At 34.9% G+C, this 15927-nt stretch overlaps 1 protein-coding gene across 1 annotated transcript; it reads right to left on the bottom strand.

Annotated features, from left to right (window-relative positions):
* Window positions 1-2229: 2229 nt before the first annotated feature.
* LOC145237703 (uncharacterized) lies at window positions 2230-15209 on the bottom strand. Its single transcript, XM_080100670.1, has 20 exons — window positions 14822-15209; window positions 14703-14755; window positions 14313-14585; window positions 12822-13154; window positions 12685-12760; window positions 10816-10921; window positions 10654-10755; window positions 10406-10591; window positions 10254-10341; window positions 9983-10092; window positions 9765-9911; window positions 5872-7641; window positions 5749-5809; window positions 5638-5678; window positions 4239-5507; window positions 3921-4039; window positions 3770-3858; window positions 3665-3710; window positions 3516-3585; window positions 2230-3176 (listed from the first exon to the last, which is right to left on the bottom strand). Exons 1-20 carry the CDS (start codon window positions 15154-15156, stop codon window positions 2967-2969), a joined length of 5484 nt encoding a protein of 1827 aa, XP_079956796.1. The 5' UTR covers window positions 15157-15209; the 3' UTR covers window positions 2230-2966.
* Window positions 15210-15927: the final 718 nt, after the last annotated feature.

Raw genomic sequence — 15927 nt, 5'->3', positions numbered from 1 at the left:
TCGTTTTTCTATGATTGTGTATTAGACAAGCAGTTTTTTTAAGTACTTTAACTTCATCGAGTGAAAATACACCCGTTTGTTTATGAACGTTTTTATCTGATAAGTTGTTACATAGCATTCGCTGCTTTTTTAGGGATAATGACAAATCTAAACAAAGGCCATCTTAGCAAAATATGTTTAGCATATATAAGCTGTTGCTGCCAGGCATAGTATCAAGTCTATAGAGCTCTTCTGGCAAACGTATTTTTATTACGACTACAGGAAAAGACTATTTCTTGAGTCATGGAATATTCACCAACGGGGCAACACAATGAACATCAAAACAGACGTGATGCTTTCAGCGTGCTACAGGCACCTACTCAAAGATTACTCATTCGTTCACTCATTCGTTATCGCGCGGTGTTTTCGTTGCCTTGTGACGTGCTTGCGTTTCATTCTTTTTTTCCTTTGTTTATCGTGCGCTGTTCTAGTCGCATTCAGTGTTATTTACCCTGATGAAGACGACCTGTATAGGACGTCGAAACGTCGGAATAAAAATACGTTTGCCAGAAGAGCTCTATAGACTTGATGTTTAGCATATGTTTGTAGAAACTAAGTAAACTATACAGGCATATTTTTTTAGTTATGCCCGGCAAGCCAAACAGTTTTCAAGCATACATGTGTTTTTAAATACGGAACTTGTACTTTTTACTACAACAGTAACGCGGTCCGAAATGGTTATTTGTCTGTAGGCTTTATTAAAACACTCTGTACATAACTTGTCGACAGCAAATACGTTACACTTCTGCTGTGCGACCCATCCTAATTTCGCAAATTTAGGATAAATGTTTTTTGCAAACTACAACTACAACCTTTCACACTTGCAATTCTGTAAAGTGCTTTCTGTTGCAACATACCTTATGCTTTTCTACGAAGCGTTTTTTCTTGAAAAGTAGCCTACTGTCTGCTGAGCTCTATTCGCAGTGACCTCCATGTGCATAATGGGTACAAAAAAGACGCTTGCCAAACGTAAAAATGTTTAAAACAAATGAAAGCAATAAATACAATTAAAACCCGACTGAAAATCAACATCCTGCCAGCTCGGTCCTCATAAAGCAATAAAAATGGTAATTTGACCATTTGGCTCTCGCCACGCTCCAAAAATGCTAATCATTACACATTGCCAATTACGTGAACACAAAGGCATGCCTAAACCAAAGTGTTGTGACTATGGGGTGGCTATCAAAGAGAAGATTATGTCGGGTCGAAGGGGGATTGGAAAGGGACTGAAGCGGAAAATAGCCATCATCGCACAACCCGGATTAATAGGAAGCTCGATAATAATCAATAAAATTCGAATAAGAAACGAAACCCGCAATTACGTCATTGTCTACTGTATCTTTTCCACTATGTGTTTGGAATTGCTTTTTTAGGAGTATTGCATTAAGTGTTTTTGAATGTTTTTTTCATGCGTTTGCTTTTGTTCAAACTGTTTGTCTTAACAACGCTAAGAACTTTGCAGTTGGGTTCAATGCGTGACGTAGTATTTTTCAAATGCGTGACCCAATATTTTTGGAGGGTCCAAACGACAAGAGAAAGGGTGCAACAAAAGTTTCTTAATAAGTAGACAAATCAACTGCACCAAAACAAAGTTGTAGCATAACAAAACCTCAGTTGTAAGCACAAAAGGTTGAAAGTGCTTCTTTAAACTGATGGGAGAAATTTGATTTCCAGTGAGTTTGGGTCTACACTGATTCTCGGTCAAAATGATGGTGACAATAGAGCGGGGTTAAAGATGAGTTTAGGACAACTAATAATAGGTCAAACTATAAAACATCATCTTACTGTAGTGGTATTATACGACTGCGGGCCCCGATGAGCTGGAAAAGCGCTTTTGTTTTTGTCACTTTTTGTGCATTTTGCGTTTACAGTCTTCACTTCAAATGTATACTTTCGTGTAAGTATACGATAATACCAAACCAACTTTTGTCCAAAATTTGTTTAGTTATTTTAATATTAGGAACAATTTGACTTATGAACTCAAATGAAAACAAAATACATGTAAACTTAATTGGGGTAAAAAACATGGTCAATATGTTCGATTCGCGTCTGCTGACTTCAAAGCCAAATTCACGCAGTTTGGGCAGTTCGTTGTACAATGTTATCATGCCATATTTTTGTCCTATGATCTTAAAAAAATGAATTACCCATATATTTTCAGTTTCCTGTAACCAACTTACAAATACAATGTGCCAATTTTTACACTTTTATTTCTGTGCGAAACAATACGCACAACACAACAGACTGGGTAAGCGGTAGAAGTAAAACACAATAAATGAATTACATAAAAACTGTTCGGCACCAATTTTCAAGCCAACGATTTAAATTTTGTAGATTCGTAATAACCTAAGCTCGGAAAAGTTTACGAAGTAATAAGAACACGGGCAGTATTTTATGAACAGATGTATTTACAGTTTCTTAGCACGTTTTTGATACAGATTTTGAGGTAGATATAGATAAAAACAGGAGGCAAATTGATGGCTAATGTGAATAATGTATAATTAACACAATTTACCCCGTGACTGTTAAAGCGCTTACACAAAACATCGTATTCACCAATATATTATTTACACATTTAAGTAAAAGTGAAACATTACCGTTCGTACTTTTAAAAACCTCACAACTTTGGCATTGGCAACTCTTGAAAGGCCCATTTTTGACTCACCTATCGGTGGTCTACATACCTATATTTACAAATATAAAAACGTATATTTATCTTTTCACTATTCAAAACAATGGTTAGCCAAACATTGAATTTTGGATTTTAGAGTTTGGCGACTGTAGCCATGGGAACAAATACGAATTAAACCTAATGCGGTACGAAAAAAAACCGTAAATGCGACTACATGGTTAAGGAAATTCTTGGCCAAGTCTGTTAAATCATACAGTTTTAATACTCGCCTCTTTTCACCAATGCAATGTACAAACTACTCGTCAACTTCAATAGAAGAGCCAAGGGCCAAAATATCAAATTCTTCATCATCCCCAAACAAGTCGGAATCAAACACTGATGGTCGAGATTGTTGTGTTAATTCTCTCAACTGTTTCTGTAGCATTTGATTTTTCCGTCCCTCCTGGGCAAATGCAACACTCAAGGCAATACTTTCTTTAAGTAGTTCTTGACATTTTGCCGTCGCCTGCGTCAACAAAAAATCAAAATCAAATAACTTGACCAATAGTTCGACTCCTTGTTTTCTGTTAAAGAAGTTCTTAAAATCATAAAACAATTGTGGACGAACGTAAATTCAGGTTCGAATTAAGCCCGTTTACATTTTTGAACTAAAGCGCGAATCCAAACCTAAAAATGGCGTCTTGCTTGTAGGAACGGGACAATCGTTACACGTTTTTATGTCTTTGTATTTAATCAAGTGATCATGTCTATTTCTGATCATTTTATAATTATATCATTAGTCGGCATATACAACACAAAGCTTGGACTTAACTTCAGCACCTAAAACTATAATCTGTTCCCTCACCTGATCAAGAATAGCTTTCAAAGTCACTCTTATTTCAGGGTCTTTTAAAGCACTTCTTAAACGTAGCAAACTAAAAACAAACGGTTGTTCGTAAAATTAAACTAAGGTAGGGCACAAACCATCCCTGTAAGCAAAAGCGGTGGGCCTACCTTTCTTTAAGTATTCTCCGTCTTTCTTTTTCATTTTTTCGGCGATCTTAGAAAATGCATAGTTAAATGCACTTATTAAACATGGTTTAAAATATAATTACAAACCTTCATTTTCCCTTTCTTGACTATCAGCACATTCAGTTTCAGTATCAGAGTTTTTGTCAATTCCATAACATGGTGCATGTAAACTACAACTGAAAAAAAAAAAAAAAAGATGTAAAGAAAAACAACGCTACTTAGAATAATTAAGACTAACTTCATAGATGTCTGGGCACACTTTCGCAAAACATCAGCTGTGTTGATACTTGATTCCATAATGTCAATCTCAATGTCATCATCTGTTTCAGAGGAGTGTTCGCTTTCCTCCATATGATCCTAAAATATATTACATCAATAAATAAACAAAATGCGAAAAACACATCACTCTTTGGTAGTTTTTGGCTGTGGCCAGGTGGCAAACATGTTTATGTTGTCACACTGGCAGCATATCTCAAAGCGTTTAGTTTTGGTCATTTGCACTGTGACAATTCATCCAGTATTTTTTATTTACTATTAGAATCTAATGAATATTTACCAGTTTAGATATTTTGTTGCTGTGGTTTCCAGTTAATGTAGCATATAGTTCATCTTGTTTAGGCTTTGAAAGTTTACTGCGTTTGTTTTTCACCTTTGAAGCAGAAGTTGAATTTACAACTGGAATAGTCTTTGGGCATTCAACAACTTTGGAAATGTATTTTGCTGCTTCTGTGCATATAACCAGGGAATTTTCCACATATCTAACATTTTTCAAAATGTCTTTTGTAATCTTAACTGGGTGTACGTTTCTGGATTTAAGACAATTGGAAATGTTGTTGGTAGTCTCAGTGCATTTAACTGGGGAAGTTTGTTTGTGTTCAACATAGCTGGGTCTTGTAATCTCTCCAGGAATGTCATTTTTTATCCTAGCCTGTTTTCCAACCTCCTCAACTTTCTGGTTTGGCGGAGTTGGATCAAATCCACTTGGTTGTATAAATAGTGTTGCATTGTTTTTTACACTAGGTTTAGAAAGTACAACTTTGTAGAAAGGAGCCTTATCTTGAGACTGAACAATCATTAGTCTGGCCTCTGAAGCAGTGGTTAGTGTTGTGGTTTGGTCCATCTGAGCTTCAGTAGAAACACTTGTAGGTGTTTGAGTGTCAGAACTGTCACATTCAGAAACCGGAACAGCTTTTATTTCCTTATGTACGTCTACTGATTGAGGTTCAAGTTTTATTGATGGAAACTTTGGTGGCGAGTCTATGGTCAGGTCAATAATAGGAATGCTATCTCGAGATGAAGGATCTTGACTGCATATTTCCTGTTTAATAGGTTTCTGTGGTGATAGCAGGCACTGCTGAGATTTGGCAATGATTTCAACTGACTTTGCAATATCATGTTGGATTTTAATAACTTTCTCATGGTCTTGCATTACTTTTTCATGATTTTTAATAACCTGATTGTGCAACTCGTTAATTTTCTCTTGAAGTTCATCAGTTTTAGTAGAATGGCCACCAAACTTTTGCATGTCAACTTCAAGAGTTTGCATGGGTGATTCTGTTTTATTTGTGTTGTTCAAACTCGTGCTCTGGTCTAATTGTCTTTCTTTGTTTGATGTCACCTTTTCAAAAGTGTTACTATTACAATCAGATAGTCTCTTATCTTCTTCGAAAGTGCCACTGTTGTTTTTGTCTTTATTCTGGCAGCTTTGAAGTGGGTCAAATCCATGTCCAGAGGTTAATGAGGGTACTTCTGTGCTTGGTGTTGATAAGGATGAGTTTGCAGGGCATACAGTTTCCTTGACTTCAGTAGATTGAGTTTGAGTCACCTAAAGGGTATCAATGTTTACTGAAAAATACTATTATGTATTTTACTGGAAAAATCCTTCACAAATTTAATTGAACCTAATCTTTTATTACAAAATAACAAATAATTCCACTAAAACATTGAACTCTTACTATCAGTTTTAGTTGTGCTGTGGGTTCCTTCGAATGTTTTTCTAAAAAAAAACAATGATAAATTTTACTAAACATATAAGCAACTTGTTTTAATCTCAAAATCTCATATACCTGTAACATCATCTCCTTCGTTATCTTTTTGTCTTACACATTTGGAAATATCTTTGGGTTCCTAAAACAAAATGTAAAGTCAATAAACACAGTATATTGCAGCAAAATCCAAAGAAACAATACCATGAATATTTCGATGTCCTTGTCACAGTCTTTAGAAGTGGAATTCACGGGCCAAACATTACTAAATTGATTACTTAAATTGGAATTATTGCTGAAACCTGGTTTTCGTTTGTGGACATACTTTTGCAGTTTTATCGGTGAAAGATTTTTGTTTGATTGTGTACAAACATTTGTTTTGGGTTCTTTACTTGCCACTTTCTTGTCTTCTTTGCTTGCTACTTTCAGTGATACATCATCAGCCCCATCATTTTCTAGTTTTGAAGCAGGTTTTTTTGCTGTACCTTGTAGGTTAACATGTCCTATTGTGGTTTCACTTGTTCTGATAGAAATAACTTTGCCTGGGTTGGGATGTAAAACTTGAACTTTGGGCTTTGCAGATATAACGTTATGTGATGGGCTGGGAAACTTTTTCGTTATTCTTGCATCCAAGATGGTGGCTTTATCAGAAGTCTTAATCAGACGACTGGCAGGTATTTTGTATGCTACTGCAGTTGGTCGTACTGAAGGGGGGCAGACAAATGGTTGAAGGTGTCTGACAACTTGTCCAGCCGCCACAAATGTTTTTGATTGGTTTACACATGCATTGGAGAAAACTTGACTCGGAATGTTTCTGGTCACATTGGTGGCAGTGCTGTTAGTCTTAAAGTATGGAAATACTATTTGCTGATTGGTTGGATTTGGAATGGGTCTTATCACCTTATGTATTGGTGACATTACAGTGTCCATTTCCTGTCTTGTTGTAGGCAAGTCTGAAGCAAGTCCCACTTTTATTCTTTGGTTCTGGGTGATTTGTTTTTGCTGTAAAAGGGTATTTTCAGTTCTCATCACAGCATCTAATGGTAAAAATTGTTGATTAGATGATCCAATGCTGCCAAGTGTACGGTTAGGGAGCATGTTGTTTTCATTCTTAGGTTTGTTATAGCTTGAAATTGTGGTGGTTAATTCAACAGTTGGTTGATTAGGTATTACAGATGACATGGAAACATTAATATTTCCTCTCCGAAAACAAATTGCACCACTGTTTACAGGAAATGCTTTTGAAGTAGTTTGCATTTTTACTGAGCTTGCTTGAACAGGTAACAATACTCTAGCAGAAGAAGGAAGCATTACTTGATTTGCAATTTGACCACCATAAGTCTGCTTACTTTCCTGTGGGTTCGTTTGTGATAAAGAAGTGATATAAGCCATTTTGCCGGCTTCTGATATGCCAGGTTTGGGATAAATGTTTGGTAAAGTCTGTGAAGTTGCTTTTATAGAAGCAATGCCACATCTGGGAATCACAAATTGTGGACATAATGGTATTTCTTGAGGCAGTAAGGGAAAGCTTTTAATATTGGAGGCAAGATTCCTAGGTTTTTCTTTGTTGCTGGTTGGTAGTATTTTTTCACCTGGGTATTTTGGGTCCAAAAAAACAGACTGCTCCATTTCAGCAGTGGAAGGGACTAAAACCTTTGAGTTAATACATCCTAAAGTGCCTAGTTTGAAAGCTTTGGTTTTTCCTTTGATTTCATCAGAAACTTTTGGTTCTTTATGGGGACTGGCAACCGATCTCTGAGGAGATGGACTTCTTTCTGGTGTTTTTTTAATTATATCATCAACTTCATTTACCAAATCAATCGGTTTGCACACATCAAAAACACCAGTTATCATCCCTTCTCTATGAATTTCACTCATTTTAGCATCCAAATTGAAAAGGTCAGTAATAGAAGCAGAACACTGCATTGCTTTTAATTGCACAACATTTGGAGAACTAACATGTGAAACACGAATCTAAAATAAAATAAAACTTTTAAAACAAGTGATTGTAACAGTATTATTATATTATTAAGCTGGTTTATTTTTTGGTTTCACATATTATTATAAGCTGGACTTTTTTGTTATCTTTTTACCCAGTTGGTTTAATTTTGGCTTTGTCAGGACAAACCAGAATAGTATAAATTATAGTGTAAACTAGAAAAGTGGCTTTCTGATATACTTCCATTTTATATATTCTATACGATATTAACCAATTTACTACACTATACACAATTTTATCTACATATTTGATTGTTTTTGCAAGCAAAAACGAATGGGTCCCACATGCGTGTTTATGCAGATTTACGGCTAACAAATGTTGCGGTTATTTTTAGAATCTTAAGGACAAGTTTTCACAAAGCATTAACTTAACTTTCAAAGTTTTGTCCGTATTCTTTTTGCATCATTATTGTCATATAATTACAAAAAAATCGTTTCATTAGACACTATATAAAAAAGTCGTTTGCTACAAAGGTATACATAACAACTTGTTTTTCACTTAACATTGTTTCGCAAAAACGACTGTTTAATGACCTTTTGACACTGTTTTTAACAGCATGCAGTCCTTAGTGTTCAACAATACCGTTTAGCCTAATTTATACATGACTTAAGTACTAATTCTTGAATTGATTTGTCAAAAATAAAGAAGATACGTTATGACCAAAAATTCTTAACTGTGTTGTAATGCCTACAAGTTGACCTTTAGTGACCCGTGGTTAGGCGACGGCCAAGCTAACAACGAGAAAGACCATTTATTGCGGCGTTCGAAAAAAAGTGTTTATTTTTTCATATTTATGTTGATCAATGATGTTTTGCCTGACATAAACGAAACCGAAGTACGTTTATCGAGTTTACATTACGTCTTAGGTGTAAAACCTTCGCCAAAACTAAATATGCATGCGATAACTCAATAAAACGAGACAGCATTGCTGCACAAATAAAAAATGACTGTCTCGTAAAACGTCTGTCCGGACGTCAAGCTGGACACTCCCGCTCTGCCGCCTTAATCGTAAACCACCGTATTCCTCCCTTGGGACTTATATCGTACACATGTTATGGGTTATAAAGGTAACTGGCAAAATTTTAAATACTAAACGAATACCCTGCCTAAACAATTGTTAAAATTTTAAATATTTCTGCACTGAAGGGCTTGTATTTCTGGCCTAAAACTAAAACCGATTATTTCGGGGTTTAAAGGGTGAACAATGGGTGAATCCAATAAAAACTTAGAAACACATTTAGAATATCTTACATTGCACCACAAAGCATGAAACTCCTAGATCCTGTACTTTGGTCAGTACAGCCGTTCATTTTTTTTTACATTTTTGGGGCCCGTGGGTGAACCCTTGGGTCATTCGGGGTCAAACTTTAGGAGGATCAAATATGGATAAATAACTAACATCTGTGTAAATTTGAAGCACTCTTTCTTGACCAAACGCGTCTCACAAACCAGCGTTAGACAGAAAAAAAAATACGGACAAAAACAATATGTGTCCCCTTAAGGCAGGGGTGCACAACCTTTTTGCTAAGACAGCTGCATCGCAGATTCTTATTTCACCAACGGCCGCCAATTACCTGCTTGTTTTTGTTTTTAAATTTATCATGTGAAAATAGGGCTTGTCCCACACACACATAAACCATTTAATGGCGTTCAAAAAGCCCGGATAATTTAAAACTTGATCCACAGATTGAGCTAAACAGTCTGACGACCAGTCTGAGTTATTTATGACGTCATAATCTATATTGTGACGCAAGAGGTGACTGTTTATTTGCATTGTTTGCACACAATAGGCGTATATAAAGTGTGATGCACAGGGTCACTAGGCTGGTAATATTCTTTACAGTCTTACAAAATCTATTTAATGCAGTTTGAAAGTCAAAATATTTAGCAAAAGAGGTTTTTACATCACGGCCGCCAGTGCATATATTTTAATAAACATGTTCACGGCCGCACAAAATCGTCTACTCGGCTGCATGCGGCCGTACGGCCGCAGGTTGTGCACCCCTGCCTTAAGGGAAGGGGACCCATAAAAAGTAATACGCTGCAATTATTCAAAGTCCATCTTCAACTCTTAGCAAAACAAAAGGCATATGCTTACCAATGTAACAGGTTGATAAAAGGGCAAACTAGATTTCCAAATTGAGTAGGGAACATTGTATTTTAGAATTTCCCCAGCAATGCTATTTACACCTTCAACACAAAAATCACCCACAGCAGAACAAGTGTATTTGCCACTGTGTGTTTTCTATGACAAATTAAGATTATTGTGAAAAGAATTACAAAGATGTATAGCAAAGATTAAAAGAATGTACATACTTTAAGGCTGTTATGAGCTTGGGTGATAGTTAAAAGAACATTGTTTTTGCAACTACTCCAGTCACACTCAGACAAAACTTTGATGTAAAAAGGTTTGGTGTTGGATGATTCTGCAGAAAAAAAACTACACTTATGGCTGTAGGATTTTTCACTGTTTTAAACACTGTAAGATTAATATACAATGATGAACAGAATACAAATATTTTTCGTTTTCAATGCAAAGATTTAGACATCAACAAATTCAAGAAAATTCGTACACACATTTACCTACCTTTGGGATTAGTCTCATGGAATTTTAAAATCATAATTCCCTTTGTTGCTTGAAATTCAGTGTTACTATGTGGAATAATTTCACATTCCTAAAAATAAAAGGTTTTATAGTAGTAAACTACAGGCATCACAAACAAGTATTTAAAATCTTACCATGTTTGCTTTCTCATTGTTTACTGAAGATTCTATCACAGTTTTCTTCAGTTCTTTATTCTTCTTACTCTGTGCACCTACTACATTTTTAATTTTTTTAACTGAAGATTTTGGGCATGAACAGGTCTTCACATTTTTTGTTTTTCGAATGTATGTGCGTAGCCTGGCTGCTGAGTAGGTCTCCAACTTAAATAAAAGAGAAATCTGTTGTTCTAAAGTTTGAAAAAAACTGTAACAATAGAACTTACAGGCTTTAAAATCCTTAAAATTGACCTCTTTTTTAAATGCATAGATAAAGGTAGCATTACTACATCTTTTCCAACTTTCTTTCGTTGCCACCTAATCTTGTGCTGTGAAACATAATCAAAATAATATTGGAACAAAATACATTTACTAGAACTTTTTCTCACTCTCTTCAGTTGAACTTTCCATCTATGAATTTTATCTGTTTTTGACAACGCAACTGGAAGGTCCCCAAAGTGATGATGTGCAAATCTTGACAATGCTCCCATATTTCTGCAAAAGTACAAACATTAACTTCTAGAAATAGTAACTGCTAACCACTTTTTTACTCTTGTAGTTACAGTGCTTTTATTGTTGACCCAATGAGAAATTATAGTGTGAAATATACTCACAGTCGAACTTTAAACCAATCCAGCAAATGTAAGCAATGTATAAAAGATATCAAATTTGCTTTAGAAACAATCATCAAACAAGTATGCATGTTACAATTTAAAAAAGGTAATGGATGGATTTAACCTCTCCCTGATTCCAGTGATGTTTGGGTTTATTCAAATACTATTCGAATTCCTGGTTGTTGCTTTATGCTGAACTATTCATGAATATGAATACTTGAATCGCTTAATTCAAATACAGTTTTGTTGTCATTTTGCCATTGTACATACTCTATGTCAGATTTTGATACATTAATATACTCCCAATACTAATTTTATATTGGGTCCTATATTAGTCATTGTTTTTTTTATAATTTTAGTTTGTTCTACAGGCAGAAACTCATGGGTCCCCACAAATGCAAACATCTAGATCAGGGGTGTGCAACATTTTTCGTCCGAGGGCCATATAACCAATTTCGGGCATCAAGCGAGGGCCACACATTTTTTCCATGTACACAATAAATTTGATTTTTCCAAAGCTTTAATACATTTATTTTCTAAAACATTCAGAGTTTTGCCGCAACACTGGCTTTCATAACAAAATAATTATTTACTAGACAAAGGGAATTATTAGGTTACATTCAGAAGTACTTGCAAACTGCTGTAAACCCTGGTTAAAAAAAACTGATTTAGCTTATACTTGTTACATATAGTATAGCAACTTAGAAGATTTACCAACAACTAGTGGAAAATTTTCTTAAATTCCCAAAAGATTTGCATTTTTTTCACTGAAACTGGCTGCCTGTTGCACACCTCTGGTGTAAATAATGCACTTCAAAGGTCAACCACAGTGTGCCACTAAGCTTGTTTACATGCACAAATGTACCCGGGTAAATTACAAAAATTTGCCCTGTTTTGTCGCAATAGAGAAAAAGGCAAATAAAGTAAATTACTGGGTAAAATTTCAAAAAATTCACCCGTTTTAGGGCGCTAAGTAATGGGGTCCTATAAGCAAAATAAAAGATATAAAAAACCAAACAACCAATCCACAGCCCACAGTTAAATCGACAATCAACCAATGTGAAAATATACGCCAATCAGCCATTGTTTAAATTCCTTTAATCATTAGGTTAAAGTACAACAAAAAAGCACAACTCAAAAATAGCATATTCTATGAACTGTACTTTGATTCAATTCAAACATTGATAAAAATTCATTAATTTTGGGGTACTCGTGGGGCGAACACAACAATATATATTTTTAAACAAAAAACTATGTACAAGTATACCAATAAAAATTTTAACTTCTGCTGCGTAAATGTATGCTCCAGGAAAAGTTGAAAAACTAATTTCCATCCAATAAATTTGAGAGAAAATTATGTATTAAAGTCTAAAGCACAGAGCAATCAGCAAGTTTCAACTGGAGTAAATGCTGTACATGCCAAGCAATCAAATGCTACAAATAGTTGTAGACATTTTATTGAAGCATTTTGGGTAATATATATCGAGAGTAGATAATATGGCATCACAGGACACATTGTTTGGGCCTTGTTTAGTGACCCTGGAATAGCCAAAAAACTCATCACACACTTTATGCCAAATATACAGTAACAACCTCCCAAGGTTGAAAGCAAAATTTGTTCCAGGCCTATAAACATATAAATACCTCAAAACCTTGTACTTTTTAAAAATTCTCTTCAAGAACATATATCTTGGAAAGGTCTGGTGTCTTTCAATGTAACCTTAAAATAACAACATTAAAGCTCAGCACCCAAAACATACCAAATCCAATTTACAACTCACTGCTTTTCCAACTTGAACTCAAATTTACTTGATACAAGGCTGGTTTTGAACATTGCACTTCTGTTTGAACAAATGGCAAGAGTGTATTGTTGAGTTCCAGCTTGTGCAAAGCAGTAACTGCAAACTCTGCCACACTTTTAGTAATTGTTTGTAATATTTTTTTACTTTGGGGCCTTGTGATTGGAGGCAGAGTGTACAAATCAGCCATTGACTTCAATAAATCCACCTTGATGTTTTGGTACATGGGTAGATTGCTACTTCTCAATGCTTTTTGTAACTTATTTTGCTGTTCATCATTGTTCCATTGTTTTCGTTTACGCTTTGAATTTTGCACTAAAACAGATATTTTTTTATTATCATTCTAAAGCTTGACAGGGCAACAATAACAATACTGCAAAAAGGGGTAGTAATCACTTTTGTCCTTCTGGCAAATCAACTAAATGATACAATAAACTTAATCTAATTTGTCTTTTCCCAAGTTTGCAGCTAAATGCATATTTTCTTTGCCCATCACCTGATAATGACAATTTCTGATTTCATTTAAGCCAGCCCTTTTTTGATTTACTGTTATGCAAATTTTCCCATACCTCCACAAACAAAGGTATCGATTTGCAACTGAATTTACAGTCACAGTATTCGCTGACTCTAAAAAACAGTGATTTTGTTGCCATAATTTATTTCATGATTTACTAGAATCCTGTCGGCAAAACTTCTGTACCACTAACGTACTGTATTAGTAAATCTGAACAAGAATGGAATATAAAACACTGATTAACTTGTTTCATTCTAGCTGTTTTATGGGTGACTGTTTTATAAATTAAAGAGAATCTTTCATAAACCAGCAATCCTAGAAAAAGGTTTATGAAAACTTGCATTTATTCCAACACATAGTTCGTGACCATGCTGTTGAGCGAAACATAGCCTAACCTTTACTTTTTGGCTCCGCATTTTAATACCACGATTGGAAAGTGACAATCCCAAGGAATCCTGATACCAGGTTTTTCCAATTTAGTCCCGAAATCCCAACCCTATGCGGTATGGAGCAAAATTTGCCAGAAGAGCAAAAGATTTTGATACTGCATATTATGTATATGCAACTTACAAAGACGTGCTTCTATTTCATTTAACAATTCAGGATATAGTGTCAACTATAGCCAAATTCATGTGGCAGATTTTTTAATGAAACAAAAGCAAGCTTTTAGTAGTGCAATATAAATCAGTATAATCACAAAAAACATTTTTTTTTCTGTTTATGAATAGAAGAATAGCTTTCCTATATCTTGCTGTTTTGCATTCACTAAATCCTATTTTATGACAATGCATACATATAATTTTCAATGTTTATGATGGGCATATATTTGTCACTGACATTAAGCTTGACCCTTTGATTTTTTCTGGCAATTAATCTCTTTCTTGACAAAATAAAAAAACAAGCATGACAGTATAAAGGTATGGAAATGAAATCCTTTATAAAAGAAAAGCAATAAAAACCTGGGGTTGGATGAAGTGGAGATTTAGTACAGATTGTGGTGTGATGATCACTTTTATTTAAAGCATCCTGTAGAGTTTTCACATAACCAGCCTGTTTAGTTGGCACATTATATCGTATATTGGTTGGGATATCTTCTACTTTTGGAAGATTATAAAATTCAATATTTTCTGCAGCCAAAAGATGATCAAGTTCCTTGCTACAAAATACTGAATAATCCTCAGTAACATCATCAAAACCCTTGAATTCTTTGTCAATTTCGGGAGCTTCAAAATCTGCAAAAATGACATGCTGATTTTAGCACAATTCACTTCATTTATAGTAGTCATCTTATAAAGTTAACAAACACAAACTAAGGGATTTTGTTTCCATACTCTAACAACACAGCTTACCAAGTGCATCTGTGGGTGTGGGATTTGTGAGTGTGGGATCTGTGACTTGCTTTCTGTCAACAAAACATAAAATTGTCAAAAATTATCCCTTTATGTTATTTAACAAAAAAATTATTTACCTTTTACTATCAAGGGTGCAATTGACTCCTTCTGATGCATTTTTCTCACTTGCAAGTGAAAATGTGTCCAAGATTTTTAAACCAAAGTCACAATCATGATCAGTACCCATTACACCAGATTTGCCTGTTTTGTGCAAATAAGAAGTTTCAATTGTAAACTCCTCGTCGATGATATCTTGTTCCTTTTCTGAAGATATCAACCAGCTTGGTAGCTTGGATATGGAAATGCTTGTTTCAGCTGACATGTATTCCGCAACGTTTTTAACTTGTACAACTGGGTTATAGTGGACATTTGGTTGTTTACTATTATTCTTCGTTTTTTGCTTCAAAGGCATTGCAAATCCCGTGCAAAACCTATTCACAGATAACACAAAACATTATAATTTATGCTTGTTGCAAAATTCCGCAATAAGAAAAGATTTTGCAAACAAAAAAATTCTATGTACCTTTTCATATTTTACAACTAAACGATCCGATTGTACATTAAAAACTATAGATTTATACCAATAATTACGAGTACGTTACAATATTAACAACAAGTACGTTTCGAGCAATAGGATTACTATTTGTATCGGAAAAGACTGTAAAATGCCAAAATGAGTCGCAAATTGCTTTGATACCACCAACGTCTTTGTGATAGCACGTGTACTTTCTATTCCGCCATCTTTGCCACAAATTATTTTGCGCGCCATTTTTACCACAAACAGCTAAAATTATTTTTTTGGCGGCAAATTTTATTGTTTCCGAAGGGGGCAGACAATATTTGTGCACTCAAAAACATCAACCGGCCCACACTAAAACCGTAACGTTGTATATTTAGTCGTAACCAATACTTTAGATCAAGAAAAACAGTTTGTGATTAATAAAATTTCATTTATTCACGATTTGAAAACTATGATACCGTATTTACTCGATTGTAAGCCGCCCTCGTTTATAAGCCGCCCTCGGTTGCAAGCCGCATGTTGAGGTGTTAAAAAATAATGTAAGCCGCCCCCGATTGTAAGCCGCACGCTGGAATTTTAGATAAGATTGTTTCTTAATACATCTTTCTGTTGTTATATGGTATGACTATTTGCCCATATCTGTTAGTTATGTTGATAACTGTA

Source organism: Phallusia mammillata, chromosome 7 (genome assembly GCF_965637545.1).
Source record: "Phallusia mammillata chromosome 7, kaPhaMamm4.hap1.1, whole genome shotgun sequence".
Lineage (NCBI taxonomy): Eukaryota > Metazoa > Chordata > Ascidiacea > Phlebobranchia > Ascidiidae > Phallusia > Phallusia mammillata.
The sequence above is the reverse complement of the archived record's forward strand: the minus strand, read 5'-3'. Positions and strand labels throughout refer to the sequence as shown.

Bases quoted from the DNA above. Each gene is read 5' to 3' on its own strand.
- LOC145237703 (XM_080100670.1), bottom strand. From the start codon at position 15,156: ATGCCTTTGAAGCAAAAAACGAAGAATAATAGTAAACAACCAAATGTC. The intron at 10,922-12,684 runs GTATTTATATGT...GTACTTTTGCAG, and splicing joins AAAAAGTACAAGGTTTTGAG to AAATATGGGAGCATTGTCAA. The intron at 4,040-4,238 runs GTAAATATTCAT...AATATATTTTAG, and splicing joins GCAACAAAATATCTAAACTG to GATCATATGGAGGAAAGCGA.